The 18,798-nt window shown below is 39.7% G+C and overlaps 1 protein-coding gene across 2 annotated transcripts in view; it reads left to right on the forward strand.

Moving 5' to 3' along the window:
* SMARCC1 (SWI/SNF related BAF chromatin remodeling complex subunit C1) overlaps positions 1-18,798 on the forward strand; it is a 78,191-nt gene that overhangs the window by 26,056 nt on the left and 33,337 nt on the right. For both annotated transcript variants that reach the window (XM_068673148.1, XM_068673149.1), the window contains 9 exons: positions 453-512; positions 1,177-1,214; positions 3,590-3,711; positions 6,438-6,509; positions 10,888-11,001; positions 11,780-11,933; positions 12,260-12,373; positions 14,578-14,637; positions 18,307-18,565. In XM_068673148.1, the coding sequence (XP_068529249.1) occupies positions 453-512; positions 1,177-1,214; positions 3,590-3,711; positions 6,438-6,509; positions 10,888-11,001; positions 11,780-11,933; positions 12,260-12,373; positions 14,578-14,637; positions 18,307-18,565 (993 nt within the window). The remainder of the gene's footprint in view (positions 1-452; positions 513-1,176; positions 1,215-3,589; positions 3,712-6,437; positions 6,510-10,887; positions 11,002-11,779; positions 11,934-12,259; positions 12,374-14,577; positions 14,638-18,306; positions 18,566-18,798) is intronic.

Genomic DNA, 18,798 nt, shown 5'->3' on the forward strand with positions numbered 1-18,798 from the left:
CTAGATTAAAAGAATTCTGATCAAGGTAGTGGAAACTCTAGTAACAGGCCTGATGCAAGGGAAAAGCATCAACTTATGCAGTAAGTAAAGATAGGTCAGAAATAAGTTAGCCTAACAAGTCCTTAACACCAAGACATTTTGGGTGTCACATAGTTTGACGTTCATCTGGTTTGAATTTGCACGTAAGAATCGTTCCGTGTTGTGCAGGTGGGAGGAGCACAGTACAGTGACTGCCTCGAGAGATGCTGCATTGTGTTCAGATGGGAAATTAGAGAGGAGCCAAATAAATGGTCTGTTGTTCTCCGACGACACTGACCAGATGAACTCTTCTGAACTGCAAAAACATGACCAACAAAATGGTTTATTGATGAGATAGTAAAAACGTGTTAAACTTTGATAATTGTATCTTGTCTGATGATTGCTCATTGGGATTTCAATCTTTCTTTTTGCAGTGAACCCAAAGAAAGACAGTGAAAACACACCTGTGAAAGGAGGAACAGTAGCGGACCTTGGTAAAATAAATGCAAAAAGACACATGAGTGCACACACACCCCTCTTAGAGTAAAGTCATGCCTGTGGGCAACAGAATAAATATTTTTAAATCTCTCAGTTTTAAAAAGAATCTATAATTCTACTCTTCTATTGAATTAATTAATTTTTCATATGTATTCCAGCTGGAATGTACTTACTGTTTCCCTTTTTAAGGCTTTTTCCTTGTAGGCATTGTTTATTTCTTCTGAAAGTGACATATGAGCTCTTTTTGGTATATTTTTTTTCTTACTGCGTGGATTAAGCATTAGGGTGAATCACAGGTTCCCTGAGCTTTGCTAGTCCTTTGGCGTAAGAGAGAAACTAGTGTCCCATATCCTATTATACAAGGCTACATCTAGGGCACTGGGCCAGGCAGTAATTAATTATGGGTTCCTAAGTGTGGAAAAACTCTAATTATCCTTCCTCTGTATTTCTGCTCGTATGTGTTCCTTTGTCTGGGATCATTGGGTGCCTGCATATGGATGAGATTGTCTTAATGATGTGTGGTCCACTCTGCTTTTCTTCTCACTTCCCTCCCAAAACAAATGAAGCAGTCTTTCCAATTAAGCAATTGCATGGCTAGAAAGGATTCTGAGTAGTCAGGTGCATTTTATTAGTTTAATTCCTGATACTTTTACCTTTCAGATGAACAGGATGAGGAGACAGTGGCAACTGGAGGAAAGGTAATAGCAGTCATTTCATACTGAATTTGGTAGAAACTGAGATCTTCATCTTCAGAAATTTACGCCTGTAATGTTTCTCAAGTGATATATGAAATCAAATTGGTTGCTGGTGGGCATGTCGGTTTGCTATTACAAAAATCCTGTGAATAGCGTGAGATTATTTTGTATTTATAAATCTAAGATTTTAGAAATGAGTAACAAAAACAGGTATAAAGTATTTTTAAAGAAACTGTTTTCAGATTCAGGTTTCTCGAAGGCTGTGCTTTCTCTTTAGGTTTCGGGACTAAATCTAAACCCTAAATACGTTTTCTGATCATTTTTAATGGATTTGCCTGTGTAGTGTCTGTATCTAATTGCGTTGTTGGTATGCCAGGCACTATTCTTAACAGCTTGCTGAGTAAGATGCCTGTCTGATCAGGCAGGTAAGAGAAAGATCACATCTGTTTTAGTTCATACATTGCAGGCCTGCTGACACAGATGCTTGGACGTGTCCTTAGTTACACATTAAGAAAATCTGACTTTCTCTTCATACTGATGTATTTCCAATTATATTGGATATTTATACTGAAATACAATAAATACCTGTTTTACAGAAGTGCTTAAAAATACTTTTTTCAAGTTTTAAATTAGGGAAAAAAGACCACTCTAGATAAGAAAAATGCTGTTTAGCTAGTAAGCAACCTTTCTTACAGGTTTTAGGCTCTGGTATCACACTAAGGAACAGTGGGTTTAAGTATCTTGGTACGTACACATGGACACGTTGCCAAAATTCTTAGGTGAGCAATCTGTTTCAGGCTAGGGACACCATCTTGGAAAGACTGCAGGCTTTTCCAGTATGAGAAATACTCTTTTTTTTTTTTGGTGGTGCACTTTCTCCACCCCTGCACGTAGAATGACCCCTAACTGTGGAACTCATGCTGCAAGTGTTCTTTCCCTGTCAAGTTGGAAGAGGCTTGCTTTTATGTGCTATCCTAAACGTTTGTAGGTTGTTTTTTTGTTTTGGCCATGTTTTTTATTTACTGAATGTATTTTGAGAGCAGAAGGATATTGAAGTTGTGGAGATGAAGAGAGGATGGATTTCTTTTCAGAACAGCCAATGTCAGGTCCAATGTCAGGTCACTAAATAGATTCAGAAGGATGCCTTGTCTCTGGAGGAATTTCATTGCCCCAAAAGATGCAACATGGTGGTCTTAAAATCTTGCTTTAGGGACGTGATTGTTTTTAACAGCCTTTTCTGTTTCTTTGAAATCTGACTGGCTTAGTAATTCAGATAAAGAAAATCATTAAAAATTGAATTGCCTGTGGTAAGGTACGGAGCTCAACTATCAGTTTTTTGTTAGAAATGCACAAGAAAAGTGATCTAGTGAAAGCCTTAAATTGCCTCGGCATACAATAATCTGTGCTGATGTCATATGTAGCCTTAATTTTCTGATGGGCAAGCAGTGATTTCTTTAACCTGTTAATGCATGTGACCCATTATCAGCACTTCATGCCTTCTTGTTAGAATATCCCCTATTTACTTTATTACCAACAGCCTTCCTAAAGAAACCCCTGCCCTCTCGTTCTCGCATCTGGGATCTATTAGTCTAAGTTCTAGCACGAAAGGTTTGTCCATCTCCTGTAACAAACACAGGGTGTTTATATTCTGTGCCAGAGTTTTCATGGCATGGTTACAATTTGAACTTAGTATCTCTTCTTCACAACAGGGAAGTATCCAAGACCAGCTTTATGATCGATTAATGTGAGTTTATCCAAGCAAAAATGTAGGGTAATGAGATGCAGTTTTGCAGACGTGAAATTATTACCGCTGACAAGTGTTTCCCAGTGAAACTAGGAGAAGTAATGAATCTGGTTTCTTTTAATGTTCTTTTGAGGAGTGAGAAAGTTCATGGGAAAGAGTGGCAAAAAATAAGTCATCTTTACAAATCATAAAAATTGTTGCAGCGTCAGTATCTGGAGATGGCAGCAAGAGCAAGGCTGACAACTTGCAAAATTCTCTGGATTTGTGCTGTATTTATGTCTCGTTGCAGTATACTGCAGTATTGAAATGCAGACATGTTCTCCTATAGTTAGACTTTAAATTTTATAGACAAGACTTGAAGCGTGATCTAGCTGTATTGCCAAGTATGTTCGTAAGGTTTGACAACTGTCCCTGTAAAAACTTTTTAGTGGCTTTATGCTTCCTTTATTCTTTTATGAAAGCTGATTGTTTCTTGTCCCTGAGGCTTTCCTCACTGACAATAGATTGCATCAAAAATTTTATGCTGCAGAGGATTGGAAAGCATTTGTTATAGGCTAACTCAGCTGCCTGAGAGTTCTTAGGTACCTTCTGTTGTTTGCAATGTGTTAACCAGTGCATTTCCTCTGTGATACAGGAAGATGAAGACCCTAACAAAGGCGATCAAAGTCGGTCAATTGATCCAGGTGAAGATAACGTCACAGAACAAACCAACCACATCATTATTCCAAGCTATGCATCTTGGTTTGACTACAACTGGTAAGAAAGTCATTTGGTACCGGGCACGTAGAGTTTTGAAGGTGGTTTCTCGTAAGTCATGATAAGAGCTGAAAGATTTTACTTCCTTTTGGGTCTAATTCCTTTGTATGGGTACATCTTTCCCACCCATAAATATTCCCAAGATGACTTCTGTCAGTTTTGGGGAATTGGGAGTGAGGAAGGGGATTTCAGATAGCACAGATATTCAGTCTGCTATATCAGCATTTTTTGTTTTGCATTGATTTTTCACGGGAGAATTAATTCCTTTTTCCTTCCCTACTTTCCTGATACTTGTATGAGGATAAGTCCTCAATTGTGCAGGGAGGTCAGTTGTTCCATTTCAGGATCCTCTTTGGAGACATAGGTTTGTGACTTGATATGACCACTTAACTTGCTAGGGTAATGCTGATTTTCTCTGTATACTGAGTTTTTTGTGGTGTGGGAATGAAAGGAACGAAAGTCTCTCTACAAGTTAAAACTCTTAGGTAGGTTTTTGTTTTTAATAAAAAGTTACTTTGGAAACAGGATAAGGAATGGATGTCTGGGAAGTCTGTTCTTTGAGCATGCGTTCCTTTGAAGCTCTAGGAATCAAGGCAGTGTTTGGACTGGAACCCAAAGAGAAATGCTAGGACACTTGAGTACAAGGATTCACGCCTTTGGTTCAATTTTCAGCTCTGGCAAACTTTATTACATGGAATCAGTTGCTTGGATGATGTCTGTGCTAGTAGCTTGAGTTGACCTAAATCCTCATAAAAAGAACCATCCATTTTCTTAGTCCCCTTGCTCTCCCACTTGGAGATGGTCCTGGAAGCAGAAACAACAAGGAACACAGCCTGAGTTTATAGGTGCTCCAGTTGCTTTTGAGCAGAGAAGCTTGAGGTGTATGTACAGCTCTGTCATGCATGCAGAGTGAGCTTGAGCTAATTGAGGTGTACTTTAACCCGAGGTAGGTACGTCTATAGCCTCTGTGCTCAATTCCCTTTTGTGAAATGAAGGTACAGTAATACTTCCCTACTGGGAAAATTATGTCAATGGTGACATTTTGTCACGAGCTGACTCTTCTGTTATTGTACAGGTGCCCTCTGGGAGCAGTTGGTTAAAACCTCCTTGGGGTGTATTTGTAGTAGCAGTAGCTGTGAGGGTGTTCCTGAGAGCTAAAGCAGCCTGTGAAGCACAGCTCAGAGACTAATGCAGCATTTCTAAAGAAAGAGAATGAACTTCTCACTGGCTCAGATGTAGCCGTGCTGACCTTATAAAAGGCAACCTCAAAACATCTCTGTGACAGGAAGAGTAGGTATCCATAAGGTAGCAGGATGTGAAAAAAGCTTTGATTTTTGCATTCTAGTGCTCCAGAAACAATCTGCACATTAAGCTGATTTGGCTTTGAGGCTGAAATAGCAGCACAACTTTGGGACTGACATTTTGGTGTCCCTGAGCACTTCTTTCATCTGGAGAAAGGTTTCTGTAGTCCTGGGGATGTAGAGAGCATATACTTAGTGCTGTGCAGCCTCAGACTTCAGGTGTGACTGCTCTTGTGGTGCCAGAAAGATGCTTCTTGTTTCATGTGAATATATAAACTACTGTCTGCAGCCCTCCCAAATTGCAAATATTTCTTTGTGTCCAGTTGCAACAAATGTGAAGCAAGCTGAGGAATAATTCTAATGTGCCTCTCTTAAAATGTATTATAAACTATTGTTTTAGCATAGTCATGACTAAAATTAATTTTCTAGTAAACAGAGAAACTTTTTGATGCTCAATTCATTTTCAGTGTAATCGCTTATGCTATGGGTGATTTCATTGCAAGAACCAAATAATTTGCTTGCTACTAAACTCTGAACAGTTTATCAGTTAATCTTCCTCTTTAAGTTAATGTTCTTTGCAGGAATGACAAGAATGAGCAGTGTCAGTATTGAAGGCCAACTGCATGTTTGGCCAAAAGCTGAAAAGATAGAGAAGATCATGTATTAAAAAATAATTGTACTTCCTTTAAAAGTAACTACTCTTAAAGGAAACTTGTTCTCCAGATTTTAATTTGAATGATGTGCCATTGTATGAAGTTACCCTCAAGTTATTTTAACAAGTCCTGCATCTCTGATACTTTATAAAATATTTTTGAATCTTGAAGCTCTTTCCTCCTTTAGTACTAGGTGTATTACAGCCGTGGTTTGGATTTTAGTTTCCTAATTGACCAGGGAGGTGCTGGCAGTGCTCTTGAAGCCAGTCAGTCTCCTGCCTGACTTGTGAGCAGCAGTAATTTCTGTAGATAAGTTTTGGAGTTGGGTTCAAAGCATGCGCTTACACTCCCGTCTTCTAAGTATATACCATAAAAGCGTGGTTTATTTGAGAAATTTTTGGTTTCTTGGGTGAGTGCTAACAGTAATTAGTCTAGAGCATGGAAAGATGCCTCTGTTGGAAGGCAGAACTTGTGAATGTGCAGATGAAAATGGGCTGCTGCTCAGTTTTCTCTTCAGAGTTTGTTTATGGCGGCATTGGGTACGTAGTTTTGCTTCAAATCAGCGACTGAATGTTGTGATGCCTTTTTAATATGGCTTTGTTTATTTGATGAAAATGCTTAATTCAAAGGTTCGTGCTAGAATACTTGGGTTTCTAAAAAACTAAGTGTTTTCCTTCCCATAAATGTGCTCTCAAGATAGTCATTTGAAGGCGTGTAGAGTACTCTAAGATTATTTACGATTTGGCATTTGAATTGTGTATTTTTGTTACAGTATTCATGTGATTGAGCGTCGCGCTCTTCCTGAATTCTTCAACGGAAAAAACAAGTCCAAGACTCCAGAAATGTAAGTAAAATGTGAATATAGGCGTGTGAGAGTTCAGCAAGATAAAGGAGGCTTTAGTGTCATGAATCCTTCAGACACTTCCTTTTGTACGTGTGTTAAACAGATACTGTCAGTGCATAAAAGAAGGAAAGAGCACTGCACAACTACTACTTGTAGTTTGATAATGTCTGTGCATTATTGTAGTAGTAGAAGTAAAACTTTCATTATCATTTCAATAGTTATTAATGGTTATCCAGGAAAAAAATCAAACTGGTTTTGCAGAAATAATATCGGAACAAACTCCTGGACTTTTTTTTTTTGTGGTACAGGACTTATCTTACAGAGACATGTTAAAAAAAAAAAAAAAATCCTGGTACTGTAGAACCTTAATGATCCTCCTGTTTTTCTTGCTCTCTTTTCATGACACGCTGTGTTTTTGAGACTTGAGAGTTTTGTGTTTAAGCACGGATGACAAGGTTTATTATAGGATGCTGTGTCAGACTGTGGAATGGATTTTCCACAGTTATCTGTGTTGATTTCATGGTTCCTTGAGCAGGTGATGGGTAATTCTGAAAGAAAGGTGAAGGTTGGAAAGTGAATATTAGGTAGTCTGATTAAAATCAGAGAGCTGGAGTTGTGCAGTGCAGGAAGAAAAGCATTTGTTTATAGCTGTTCCAAACCCTCTAGTGATTTTTCAATTCTGATCATGCCTCTTAAATGTAGGCAGAGTACTCTGGGTTGAATTTAGATCCAGTTTGACCCTATCTCATTGCCTTGTGGGGTCTGGTATCTGCAGCAGAACTTAAGTGTTCTTAATTTGAAATTATACAAACACAGTTGTTTGTAAATAGCTTTCAAGAAGTTTTAAAATAAATCACAATTGAATGCTGTCCTGAAATGTTGTAGGTCTTTCCAGACATCAAATTATTAATTTCTCCTCTGATTTAGTGAAGAGACGAGATAGATAAGCTGGTGATTTTGCATCAATTGCTTATTTTGGATATCTACTGTAAATCTTGTGTGTTAGTAAAGGAACAACTTCCCTTCCTTGAGAATTTTCTGTTACAACAGTAAATGTAGTTATTCAGTGCAGTCCTGAAAGGTGATTGATTAAAAGGAGATTGTTCAAAAGCTTTAAGTTGACTATGTACCTGCTTTTCTTAAAACGATTATCCTAAAACCTGAGAGTTCACAAAAGATCAGTGAACGCCACTGTATGCTCGTTGACTTGAGCAATAGAACCAGGCAAGTTAAGTTTACTTTATCATGGTAGCAAACCTCAGTTTAGTTGCAAAGCAGCTTTTGGGGATTTAAAAAACATTTTCTCGTGAACTGTGAAATCAAGTATTTGAGGGGTCTTCTCAGTATGTTGTAACCTGTGCAAAACTGTGCATTTTTCATACGTAATTCTCCAAACGAGCTTCTCTTAGTGTAAATGGTAGTGTTAATATCATCTTGTACTGTTCTTCCAACAGGTAAACAAAACAGAAAGTGTTGTTGTAGCTGAATCTCTTCTCAGGCATGGCTGGTATTTCGCAAGGGTTCTGATCTGATTTTGAGGTAGAAAAGATTAATTAACCTTTTCAGACTGGGAGACCTCTGACGGTAGCTGCCAGATGCCCAGAGGAGGTCACGGAGAGGATGGAGCCAGGCCTGTTACTGGGACAGCAGGAAAAAAATAAACTGAAACCCACCAAGTTTGAGGTTGATACCAAGGGAACTTCTTGAACTCTGAGCGAAATGAAGCACTGGGATAGGGGCCTGGAGAAATTGTGCAGTGTTCTTCCTCAAATGTTTCCTGGCTGTACAAGGCCCTAATTAACCCAGTCTGGATTCAGCGTTGAGTAGGAGGTTGGCCTAGAGACCTTCTGAGGTCTCTTGTATGCTGACTGTTTTTGAGTCTCTGCTCTTTGCTTCCAACTTCTCTATGTTTGAGTTTTGGAGGTAATTCTGTGTCCATAGCAATTCCAAAATGTATTTGATAGTAACTCTGCTTTAAGTTTTACTATTCAGTGTATTTTTCTTTGAGGGCTTCTAGTGCTTCGTGTTTAAGGCTGCAAACAGGCAGAGTTGTGAAAACACCTTTCAAGGGTTCTCAGCGTTGTTCCTCAACTTCCAGGTTTGGATAGTTAGTGGATAACTTCCCAGTAGCTGCAGCCAAAACCACAGCAATGGGCACCAGTTTGTGGCCCCTGTAAGTGAGGACACCCAGTAACTGCATGTTCCTCCTGGGCTGTTGGTTTGTCTGGAGAGAGCTTGGGGACAAACGTGAAGAAAGGTTGCCCCCTCCAACCTTGGTTACAGCCTGGTGGCTGGATCTGGAAGTATATTTGTCACTGATACGGGACTCCCTTCACCTCTTATAATCCTGGGGATGTTATTTTTGTCCCCGTGTAGGGATTGCAGGAGTAGCACGTGGTCTCGGCACTGTGTTTTGTAACAGAATAAACATCCTTCTGCGTGGAAATGTCTTGCCTACAGCTCAGTTTCCAGGCCAAACAAAATACCGTGTCTCAAGAGCTCGCACAGGTTCCTTCTTGTGACAGTAGGGCCTGGGGCCTGGTTTCTGTCTGGAAAGGGTTTTAACTAAATACTAGTTGACTTTTCTTTCTTGCTGTTGACAAGTTATAGCCGATGGGGCATGTCACTCTTGAAAACAGATTCCCTTCAGGATAAACTGCAGGGATATTTCTGTCTTAGGCTTTTTTTTCTCCACCTGGTAATGTGACCTTATTATTAAGCTATTAAACTTGTTCCTGCAGCCAAGAGCACTTTAAGGTAGCCTTTCTCCAAGCAGGTGGCAACCCAGTTCTCTCCAGGAACATTCAGAAATCTCCCCAAATATTCCTTTCTGGAAGAAGCTCCCTTTTGTTTCTCGCCTACCACAACAACATTCCACACCTGGTCCCATGGTGGTTTTCCAGCAAGTTCTATATATAACTTTAGAATGGAGGATGTGGGATTTTGGCAGGAATGGGTCCCTGCAGCATCTGTCTGCTTATGTCTTGCCTGTGAAAGACACTGGTGTTCATCCTCTGCATGATTTATATTCTCGAGTATTGAGTGCTGGCTGCATTCAAGATGTTAAATTTTTAATAGGGGGAGGTAGAAATTGTCCATTTATAATGCACCTTCTCATACAGATCTTTGCTTAGGGTCCTTGCCTGTGTCTGTTGGCAGATTTGGTTTTGTTCAATCTAAAGAACAGGGCGAGCAGTAAATTTATGGTAGGTTTTGTTCTGAACAGCTTGTATTAGGAAGCATTGGTACATTCCAGAATCTTATGGAAAAGATCGACCAGTGTGTACAGAGCAGGAAATGGGCTGAACCCCAAAAATTGCTTACTTGGACTGTTGTGCACTGAAGTATGGGAGTCTCATGGGAGTAGCTTCTTCAGCTGTTCCCAGCTCAGTGCGTGGGGAGTGCTGTGCTGGCTTCTGGATTCTTTCCCTCTGCTTTTCAGAGATTTTGTCTTCTCCATTTGGTTCTCTAACTTTTTTCCTTGTTGGTATTTCAATGTATAAAAAGTCTTCATATAGAAACAGTAATGTTCCATCCAGCATACAACTTCAGTTTTTCTGTGCAGCTTTTTTCCTTGCAGGCTCACAGAGAGGACCAACTAGGATTATTTATCCTGTTTCTGTGCCAGGACCAGGCCCTGTTAATTTTTCTTTTCTGCAGCTTGCAGTCTGTTGAGCAAATACTCGGTTAGTGACCAAGTTATAGCTGTAGTCAGAGTGCTTTGGAGTGGGGCAAGAAGGACGACCTGTATTTGGCCTCTTTCCACCGAGGATGCTGTGTCTGTCTTCTAGAAACTTAAAGCCAAAACGGAGTGGGTATACGACCAACTGTACATCCCTGATCTCTGCAAGTATTGTGTTTGTAGTAGAGCAGAAGCAAAGGTGTAAAAGAAGGTGTTAGCTTTCCTCTTCATAATGTTAGTGCTGGAAGAGCACATGTATCAAGGAGTTAACGCATCTTTTACCTTCTGGCATACCTGGTTCTAGACTTAATACTACTGCTTTTGGTTGCAATGCTTTCTGAGTACTCAGCAAATACTAGGTAACAATTTGAGCTGTTTAATTTTGAGTTTTACTTGCCCGCAACTCTTCGTGTGATTGAGATTTAAGTGTGCTTTGTGCTGCTAATAGTTACAGAGAAAATCCAGAATGAAACATCTGGAAGAGATGGATGGACTGTATTCAGTATATAAAACATAAATTCTGCTTGTATATTTTGATACTGATTTCACCTTACTACACTTCATCAATAAAAACTAGCTGGAGGTGTTTGCTTGTCAGTAATAAATGTGTTTGGAGAAGGTGAATCCTAAAATATATATTCTAAGCTTTGTTAGACACCAGTGTATGATATGAACTATGTGCCAATTGTCTTCCAGATACCTCGCTTACCGCAACTTCATGATTGACACCTATCGCTTAAACCCTCAGGAGTATTTGACCAGCACTGCCTGCAGAAGGAATCTGACTGGAGATGTGTGTGCTGTCATGAGGTAAAAAGCCAATCAAAAAAAAACAACAAAAAAAACACTAAAAATGGATTTTTCAGCCATTGCTTTCACTTTAACAAAAAGAAATAGAAATGCTCCAGTATGACAGGATAGGTGTGGGAAATAGCCATTGGGCTGCTGATTAGCAGACTGTTCCATGATTCTATGGTAACCAGAATGTTATACTATCCTTTATTTATAATATTTTGTGTGCTGAACCATGCCTACAAAGTTTGAATCTTAACTTGTAATATTTAGGTTCTAAATATTACAATATTACTGTTTAGTACAGTTAGTGGAGTTCTTTTCAGACTTCTTCGTTTTGCAGTTAAATTTTGTTGGTTTTATATGTTTCACCAGTCTGAAGTTGGGAGGTACAGCAGGGTCCTAGAGTCTGGAACTTGCTAAAAGTAGACCCAGTGAAGAACAGCTACAGATAGATGAGGGAAGCAAACCAAGGGTTGTGCAGCCCTCACATGGATATTCCATCTGCACATGGCTCCATGCATGCAGCCCTGTCTCTGCTTTGCCTTTGTCTTTCTTGATTTCCTGTTATCTCGAACCAAAATTTCATGCTTTGGTTTAGCTAACACACTGAAGTGATACTCTCAAGTCTGCACGAAACTCATATGTAATATTCATTGGTCATTGTGATTAGTGGAGGATTTTAGGAGATTATGGACCAGTTTGATCCCAAACCAAAGCTGCTTCCTTCGCTGTCTCCTTTCTACATAACCAAAATGGCTTTGTTAAGATTTTAATTTGTCCTGTTGTCTCATAGAGTACATGCTTTTCTGGAGCAGTGGGGTCTCATCAACTACCAGGTGGATCCAGAAAGTCGTCCCATGGCCATGGGCCCTCCTCCTACTCCTCATTTCAACGTGCTCGCTGATACGCCCTCCGGCCTGATGCCTCTCCACATCCGCACTCCCCAGGTGAGCCCTGCAGGTGGCATGAACTGTTTTTGCCTTAGATATGGGAAATTTGTAGCTCTAGCCAGTGTCTTGGAACATCTTAATAGAATAATGTATGCGTGCTTTGCTGAAATGTTCTCCGTCCAGGTTTGTGGCGTCAAGTAGTCAGATTCTCCAAAGTCACGCCTGTTAGTGTTGTGTGTAAGTGATACTGTGTAAAGACATCTCTATAGGTCACATTTTCAGCTTTTTTGTTCATTTTTGTTCTGCTTAACGTTGGTCTGAAAACCTTGAATAGCTTTCAGTTCCTGACCCTCTGACCTGTCTTTTGTTCTGTTTGTTTGCAGGTTCCAGCTGCTCAGCAGATGCTGAGTTTTCCTGAGAAAAACAAAGAGAAACCTACTGATCTGCAGAACTTTGGACTTCGCACAGATATTTACTCAAAAAAGACTTTAGCAAAGGCAAGTCTGTTTGTTTTTGTTTTGTTTTTTTTTTCCCCTTGTGGCTTCTATTAAACATTCTTCCTTAATTGTCCTCTACTAGATGACAGTGAAATGCCTTATGTTACTCTTTATATTCCTCTTTTAGGTTTCTTCCTTCTCAATGTAGGATGTTAGCATCCCTCACTCACAGTTCTATTGGATACCCAGCTTTGTAGAAGTGAAAATCGTGTGCCTATCGCAAGCTAGTCAGTACTGTCTGTCTCCAGACACTGAATTCATGTTACGTTTTTTGCATGTTTTACTTGAATGCTTCAGAATCAACAAACTTACAAATAATTCAGTACTGAAATTGAAATCTTTCAGCAGCATCTTTAACTGTCCTGTTTTCCAAGTCTGAGCAAGGTTTTCCAGACTGAGAACTAGAAAGCCATTTAATGATAAAAGGTGTCACAAAACCATTGTAGGGGACTTTTTTAGCACTGTCATTGCACCATACTGTATAATTAGTTAAGTTCTGAGATGCTGTTGCAGTGATGCTGCTGATTCCATAACCTGTTGACTTCAACTCCTGCTGCTGTTTGTTACTTGCGTGGGTACTTGATAGTGCTTGAAGCTACTGTGGAGGAATACGAGCTTAACACTTCAGCATAGCCTTCAGTCTGGAAGGTCTGCAGTGTTATGCTGATTACTGCCTCTCTCGGGCTGATGTCAGGCTAATTCTGTGTCAATGGTTTCTGTAAGTACCATGATTATTGTGCTAAGAGATCACAAGATAACTATATTAAATTGGAGGGAGAAAAAACCACTACAACACCACACAATGTTTTTAGAGATCAGCATTTTTTTTTATAGAGCCTGATTCCACATCACATTTCATGGAGTGACAAATTCTTTTAATTTAGAGAGAAATATTTACAAAGTTCATAAACCTTTCAGTGATTCTAGACTTTGGTTCTGTTTGCAAGCACCTGTAATAAATTTGAGCACACTTACTTGCAGAAGCTGATTTCCCTTTTTGCTTTGCGTGTTTGTGGCAACTGCACTTGTGGCCATTCATACCAGCTTGAGAACTGATCAGTAGCTTGATAGCTCACTTAGCTTAGTATTTCCTGTGGACTAATGTTATTTTTGAAATGCATGTTGAGATAGGATAGATTTATGTACCCCTTTTCCTTCTGGTGTGTTTTTACATAGAGACATCCAATCTAGATAAATTTATTTTATAAGCAGTTGACAATATGATTTTGTCTTTATTTGATGTGTATAGATTAGGGTTGCTGTAATAGTGGAAAAGTTTTCACCAAGAGTTTTGTAGCTTCTAGGAAATTCGAGAAGTTAACCCCAGGGTGCAAATTTGGGAGAAGTAACGATTGGAGCAAGTGATGGCTAAATATGCAGATTATCTTGCTACTACTACTGCTGTCTTTTCAGATAGCTCATCTCATTATCTGTTAAGATCTTTTTTCTCTCTACGGAGTTACTTCTTTTAGATAGCTGAATGGTATGTGTTGTTTTTTCTTTTGTTTTTGGACCAACCTGTGCTTTTACACTATCCAGTCTGCCTTGGAAGTATACCAGAGGTTTGAGAGGTGCTGAAGTTTGGTTGACATAACCGCTACTCTGTCGAAAAATGTGCCCTTTAAGCTGACAGTAGCCCAGTTGTGCCTGAATCGAGTAATTCTGTCTCCCTGACTGAGAGCAGCATCCATCTTCTGCACAGCAGCTGATGAGGGGCAGTTAGATACCGTGCTCTATCTGTTAGCTGCTGCTGTTCTTTGGTGGGAATTGTAGAATGCTCTGTGTAAACTGCTCTGTTCTTGACTTAATTTCACTGGCCAAAGTCAAACTGACAGGAATGCTATCAACTTTCCCGAGGATTTTTATTATATAGAACATCATCTTTTCACTTGGCTGTATTTGCGTGCAAGGATAGGTGGGAGCCAGGAGAAAAGGGTACCAAATCTGTACCCCCCCCAACCTCCCCAAAACCTGTGGTAATGCATTTCTCAGCATGTTTTAGCTATGTTAAGTAAACTTGTGAACTGAACTTGTGTATTAGATAACTAGGCAGTGGTGAGCTGTAGAAGGAATGTTTCAACAGGTGGGTGCTTTAGATATTGAGTTGATCAAATAACAAAAGATTCTTCCCCTTTGTTCTTTTTTTTTGTTTTAATTCTGTGCAAAGAAACGCATTTCACTTTTTTTTCTTCTGTCTTTTGTAGAGTAAAGGTGCAAGTGCTGGAAGAGAATGGACAGAACAAGAGACGTTGCTGCTATTAGAAGTAAGTTCATGAGGGGGAAGGAATTCTTACATAACTGGAGGAGGAGTGTGGTTGAGTATCTGTGTGTACAAGGCTGCCGGTCTGTCTCTTGTGACTGTGGCTTCTGAACTGGTGGTAAAAGGTTACAGCTCTCCCTCGAAACCCTCTCTTTATTTGACCATCATTGCTACAAGAATGCAACTACTAAAAAGAGATGGTAGTAACATCTGTGTACTCAAGGGACTTCATGAACTTTAAGGTTCAGTTCTGTTGAACTCATATCTGCAACCCAGAAAGTAAGCATTTGGGAATGTGTGCATAAACTCAAGAACAGATCTTGCAACACAGAGAGGTCTTCTCAAGAATTACACGAGATAACTGGAGTCACGTTGGTACCCTGAAAAATAGGTCAAAGAACGGTTGGCACACTGGATCAGGTCTTTGTCTCCAGATTGCTTAGTCTGAAGCTGTTGAATACGATAATTGAATCTTGAATTTCTCTTGAATTTCCTACCTGGGATGAAAACCATCACACAAGGTGTACTGCATAAGTACGTTCTGATCTTTCCTACTGGTGTCAGGGCAATGTGGTTTTTCATAGCGCTTTGTCAGAAGACTCTAGGTGGCCTGAAATAATTAATCTGCTGCCATTTCCTGTAAAAAGAAAAAAAGAAAAAAATATAATCTTGTACTGAGCTTTCTATTACAATATATTCTTGGGGTAGATGCTGGGTGGGATGTTTTTCTTCCTTTCATATAATCCAGTTTTGTTACAATTCAGGGTTTTTGCGAAAGAATTCCATTTTGGGATGTTTTTTGTTTTTTTTTTTTTTAACTTACAGATAGCTTAAACTAGCATGAAGCTCTGTGATTGCTCTGGCTTTTTTTGTTGTCGTTAATAAACCCATTGAAAAGTTAAGAATCTTTATACGACAAAGTGTGAGCAATGGATATGAACCGTGCTGAACAATACTAAACTTTTGTGCTACTTCTTTTCTGAACGAGACAAAGTGCCTCAGCAGCAGCATGCTTTGATTCAGCCTTCACAGATACAGAAAGCGAGTTCATCAAATAGCCAAAACATTTTTTTTTTATGTCGGACTGCACACTGTTTAGCCCACATTTTTGTGTCGGCATGTGGAAAAATTTTGCTTACAGGGTGAAAACAGCTAAGATATTGTTCGTGGTGTTCTTGTATGGAGCAAACTTAGGAGTAATATCTTGATACACTGTCGTCGTTGCTTACTGTTATTAAGATTTAAGATCCATTCTTTTATGTGTCTGTAACTTATGATCATACACAGCAAGTAGTAGCCTAATTAAATAATCCAGATGGCGTATTCATTTTTCTTTTAAAGAAAAAAAAAAACTCAAGTCTTGAGATTGCAAATTTATTTAATGTGAGTTTAAATTAATAATGTTCTTCGTGGATTTATCCTATGAATAAATCAGTGAAGAGAGTATATCAGTTCAAGCATAAGTGATTCAGTTATAACAAGGCAGCCCAGTCCAATTAAATCCTCAGGGTAGCTTTGGGCAAATATACATGCAGTGGAGTTCCAAAGAATAAATCGTATCTAAAATAATTATTGTCCTTCCTCCCGTTGACTGAGTGAATAGGGGACGCGGGGGAATCTCGCTCCCCTCCCAGAACCATCTTCCCTGCCACACTGCTGCTCTGCATCTCCGTGGAGTTGGAGGCACTTTCAGCTATTTATAGTAAGGACAACTGTTGGGAGAGCTCGTTTGTATAGCAGAAAAATAGGTAATGAAGGAGAAGGAGAGAAAAAAAACCCTGCATGGCCATAAAAAGCAAAACTTCATGCAATATGCCAGTGTGACTAACGACGGGCAGACAAAGACACCCAACTTGAGATGGAATTAGGGAAAGTGAAATTAATGTTGAACATCAAATAAATACTTCCCCGTGAGGATGACCTAGTGAACCGAGGAGTTTGATTTCTTGAAGCACTGGGGCAAGATCAGAAGGAGGTGAAGGAGGTCAGGCGAGGTTTATAAGCAGTTAGGGACCATTGATCGCCGCGGTATTGAGCGGGCTGTCCAACGTGGCTCGTCCTTTGTTCGTTCCCAAGCCAAAGTATTCTTTCTGCAGAGCTGTTAAAACCCCTCTCTTTGTCTAGTTTGTGGTCTGCAACAGTTTCTGTATTGTTCTTTCCATCCTAGGCTCTGCTGGAGCACAGCCTTTCCTCCTTCCCCTTCCCTCCTTCCCTTACTCTGCTGCTTGCCCATTTAATCTTAAACCCTGTGTTTTGGGGCCGGAGCAGGGAACCAGTGGCCTTCTGAAGGTGTACTGGGGTTGGCTCCCTCCTCCCCACCCAATTTAAGTAATGAGGTTTTTGGGAGAAATACAAGACTTCAGCAAGGTAAAGCTTAAACCACTTCCAGGTCATTTTTCCCAAGTTGGCTTTCAACATCCACAGTGCGCCCAAGTGCACAAGTAAAAAGCAAGTTGACTTCTATGCCAACTCCATTCAATTTGAAATTCAAATGGGATCTGTAAGTCAAGGCAACAGATGTTTACTGTTCACATGCAGCCTCTAGGATTAAATATTTTTGGAAGACTTCTGATAGGCCTTTGTTTGAGTTTGCAGATTTGTTTATTTTTCTTGTTTGGTTCGTTTAACTTAATAGGCCTAGAAATCAAATTGGTTTTTACTTTGCCTAGGTGACTTGATCATTAATCACATCAATAATGTAAAAGTTGTTTAGGATACTTAAGCTCTGATTTTATGCAATCTGAATGTTTAAATAATTAAGGTAGTTTTCAACAACAACAAAATCTGCTGAAGGGTAATATTACATTAGGCTAGCACTTTTTTATGGTACTAATTTATTAGGGTTTTTTTCTTGAAAATTAATGTCGAATCTTTGGTGTCTCATATTCGTTAAATTGTTTAATTGAAGCTTGGCTGAAGTAACTTCAGAAGTGACTGGAATTAAGAATTACAAATCTTTGACTTAATCTGGAAGGTCCTTACTTTATCAGGTGTCTTACCTGCATAATAACAACTTCTTAACTTGAATACTTGCTGAGAGTCGGACTGGGTTGTAGTTCCTAGAAAGCTGATCCCTTTTTGCTTCGTGCTACGGAATATATTTTCCCTTTTTCCTTGGTGTACTTTGATGCTCTTTTGTTTTCATTACATCTGCTGGATATTTAAAATGGACTTCACCATCATATACAGTGCAAGTAAAATAAACACCGTTCCTGCCCCAAAGGGCTTGGTGACTTAAGACATTAATTGGAGAGCACAAGAATGCCACTGCGGGGAGTACTGGGGGGAATTAAAAGAATTTGCTGAGGCTTTGTAGGATAAGCAAACTATTTCTCTGTGAAGTTTTTCATGTGAATGCAAAATGGGGAAATGCTAACTATTCAAATCTTACTATTAAATCCAAAGTCTTCTGACAGTTCTCTTTGGTATAGTAACAGCACAAAACTCATGTAATGCTCTCAGAAGCTTAACTCATGTGCCAGCGAGATGTGTGTTCTTCTTCTGCGGAATAATTTCACTACTGAAAAATTAGGATTTAAATCGTTGCTTGATTCTGTTGTTGTTGCATCACCAAAATAACTAACATCAAGTCTTTTTGCATAAAGCAGTAGTGTTCTTTGTGTTGTTTTTCCAGATTAGCTAATATATATACCATGATCTTCATCTTTTACAGGCTCTGGAGATGTACAAAGATGACTGGAACAAAGTCTCGGAGCACGTTGGGAGCCGTACCCAGGATGAGTGCATTCTCCATTTCCTGAGGCTTCCTATCGAAGACCCCTATTTGGAGAACTCCGATGCATCCCTTGGCCCGCTGGCTTACCAGCCCGTTCCTTTCAGCCAATCTGGCAATCCAGTGATGAGCACTGTTGCTTTTCTGGCATCGGTGGTGGATCCCCGGGTGGCATCAGCTGCAGCGAAGGCTGCATTAGGTATGAATTTGCCCCAGAAGTTTTTTTTTTCACCTTGTCTGTACAATATTCTGCTGTGTCAGCCTGCTCTTAGAATCAACTGCTTATAGAGGTTATTCAGGATGGATAATAAGTTCCTCAGGTCTGCTAATACCCAGGTTTGTGTCCTGTTGTTACTGAACCCACCAGTTTACAGACAAGCTAGAATAACTCCTAAAAGCCACTGAATATCTGAAGAGGGCTGGCATCCCCCC

This window comes from Anas acuta, chromosome 2, assembly GCF_963932015.1.
Source record: "Anas acuta chromosome 2, bAnaAcu1.1, whole genome shotgun sequence".
Taxonomy (NCBI): Eukaryota; Metazoa; Chordata; class Aves; order Anseriformes; family Anatidae; genus Anas; species Anas acuta.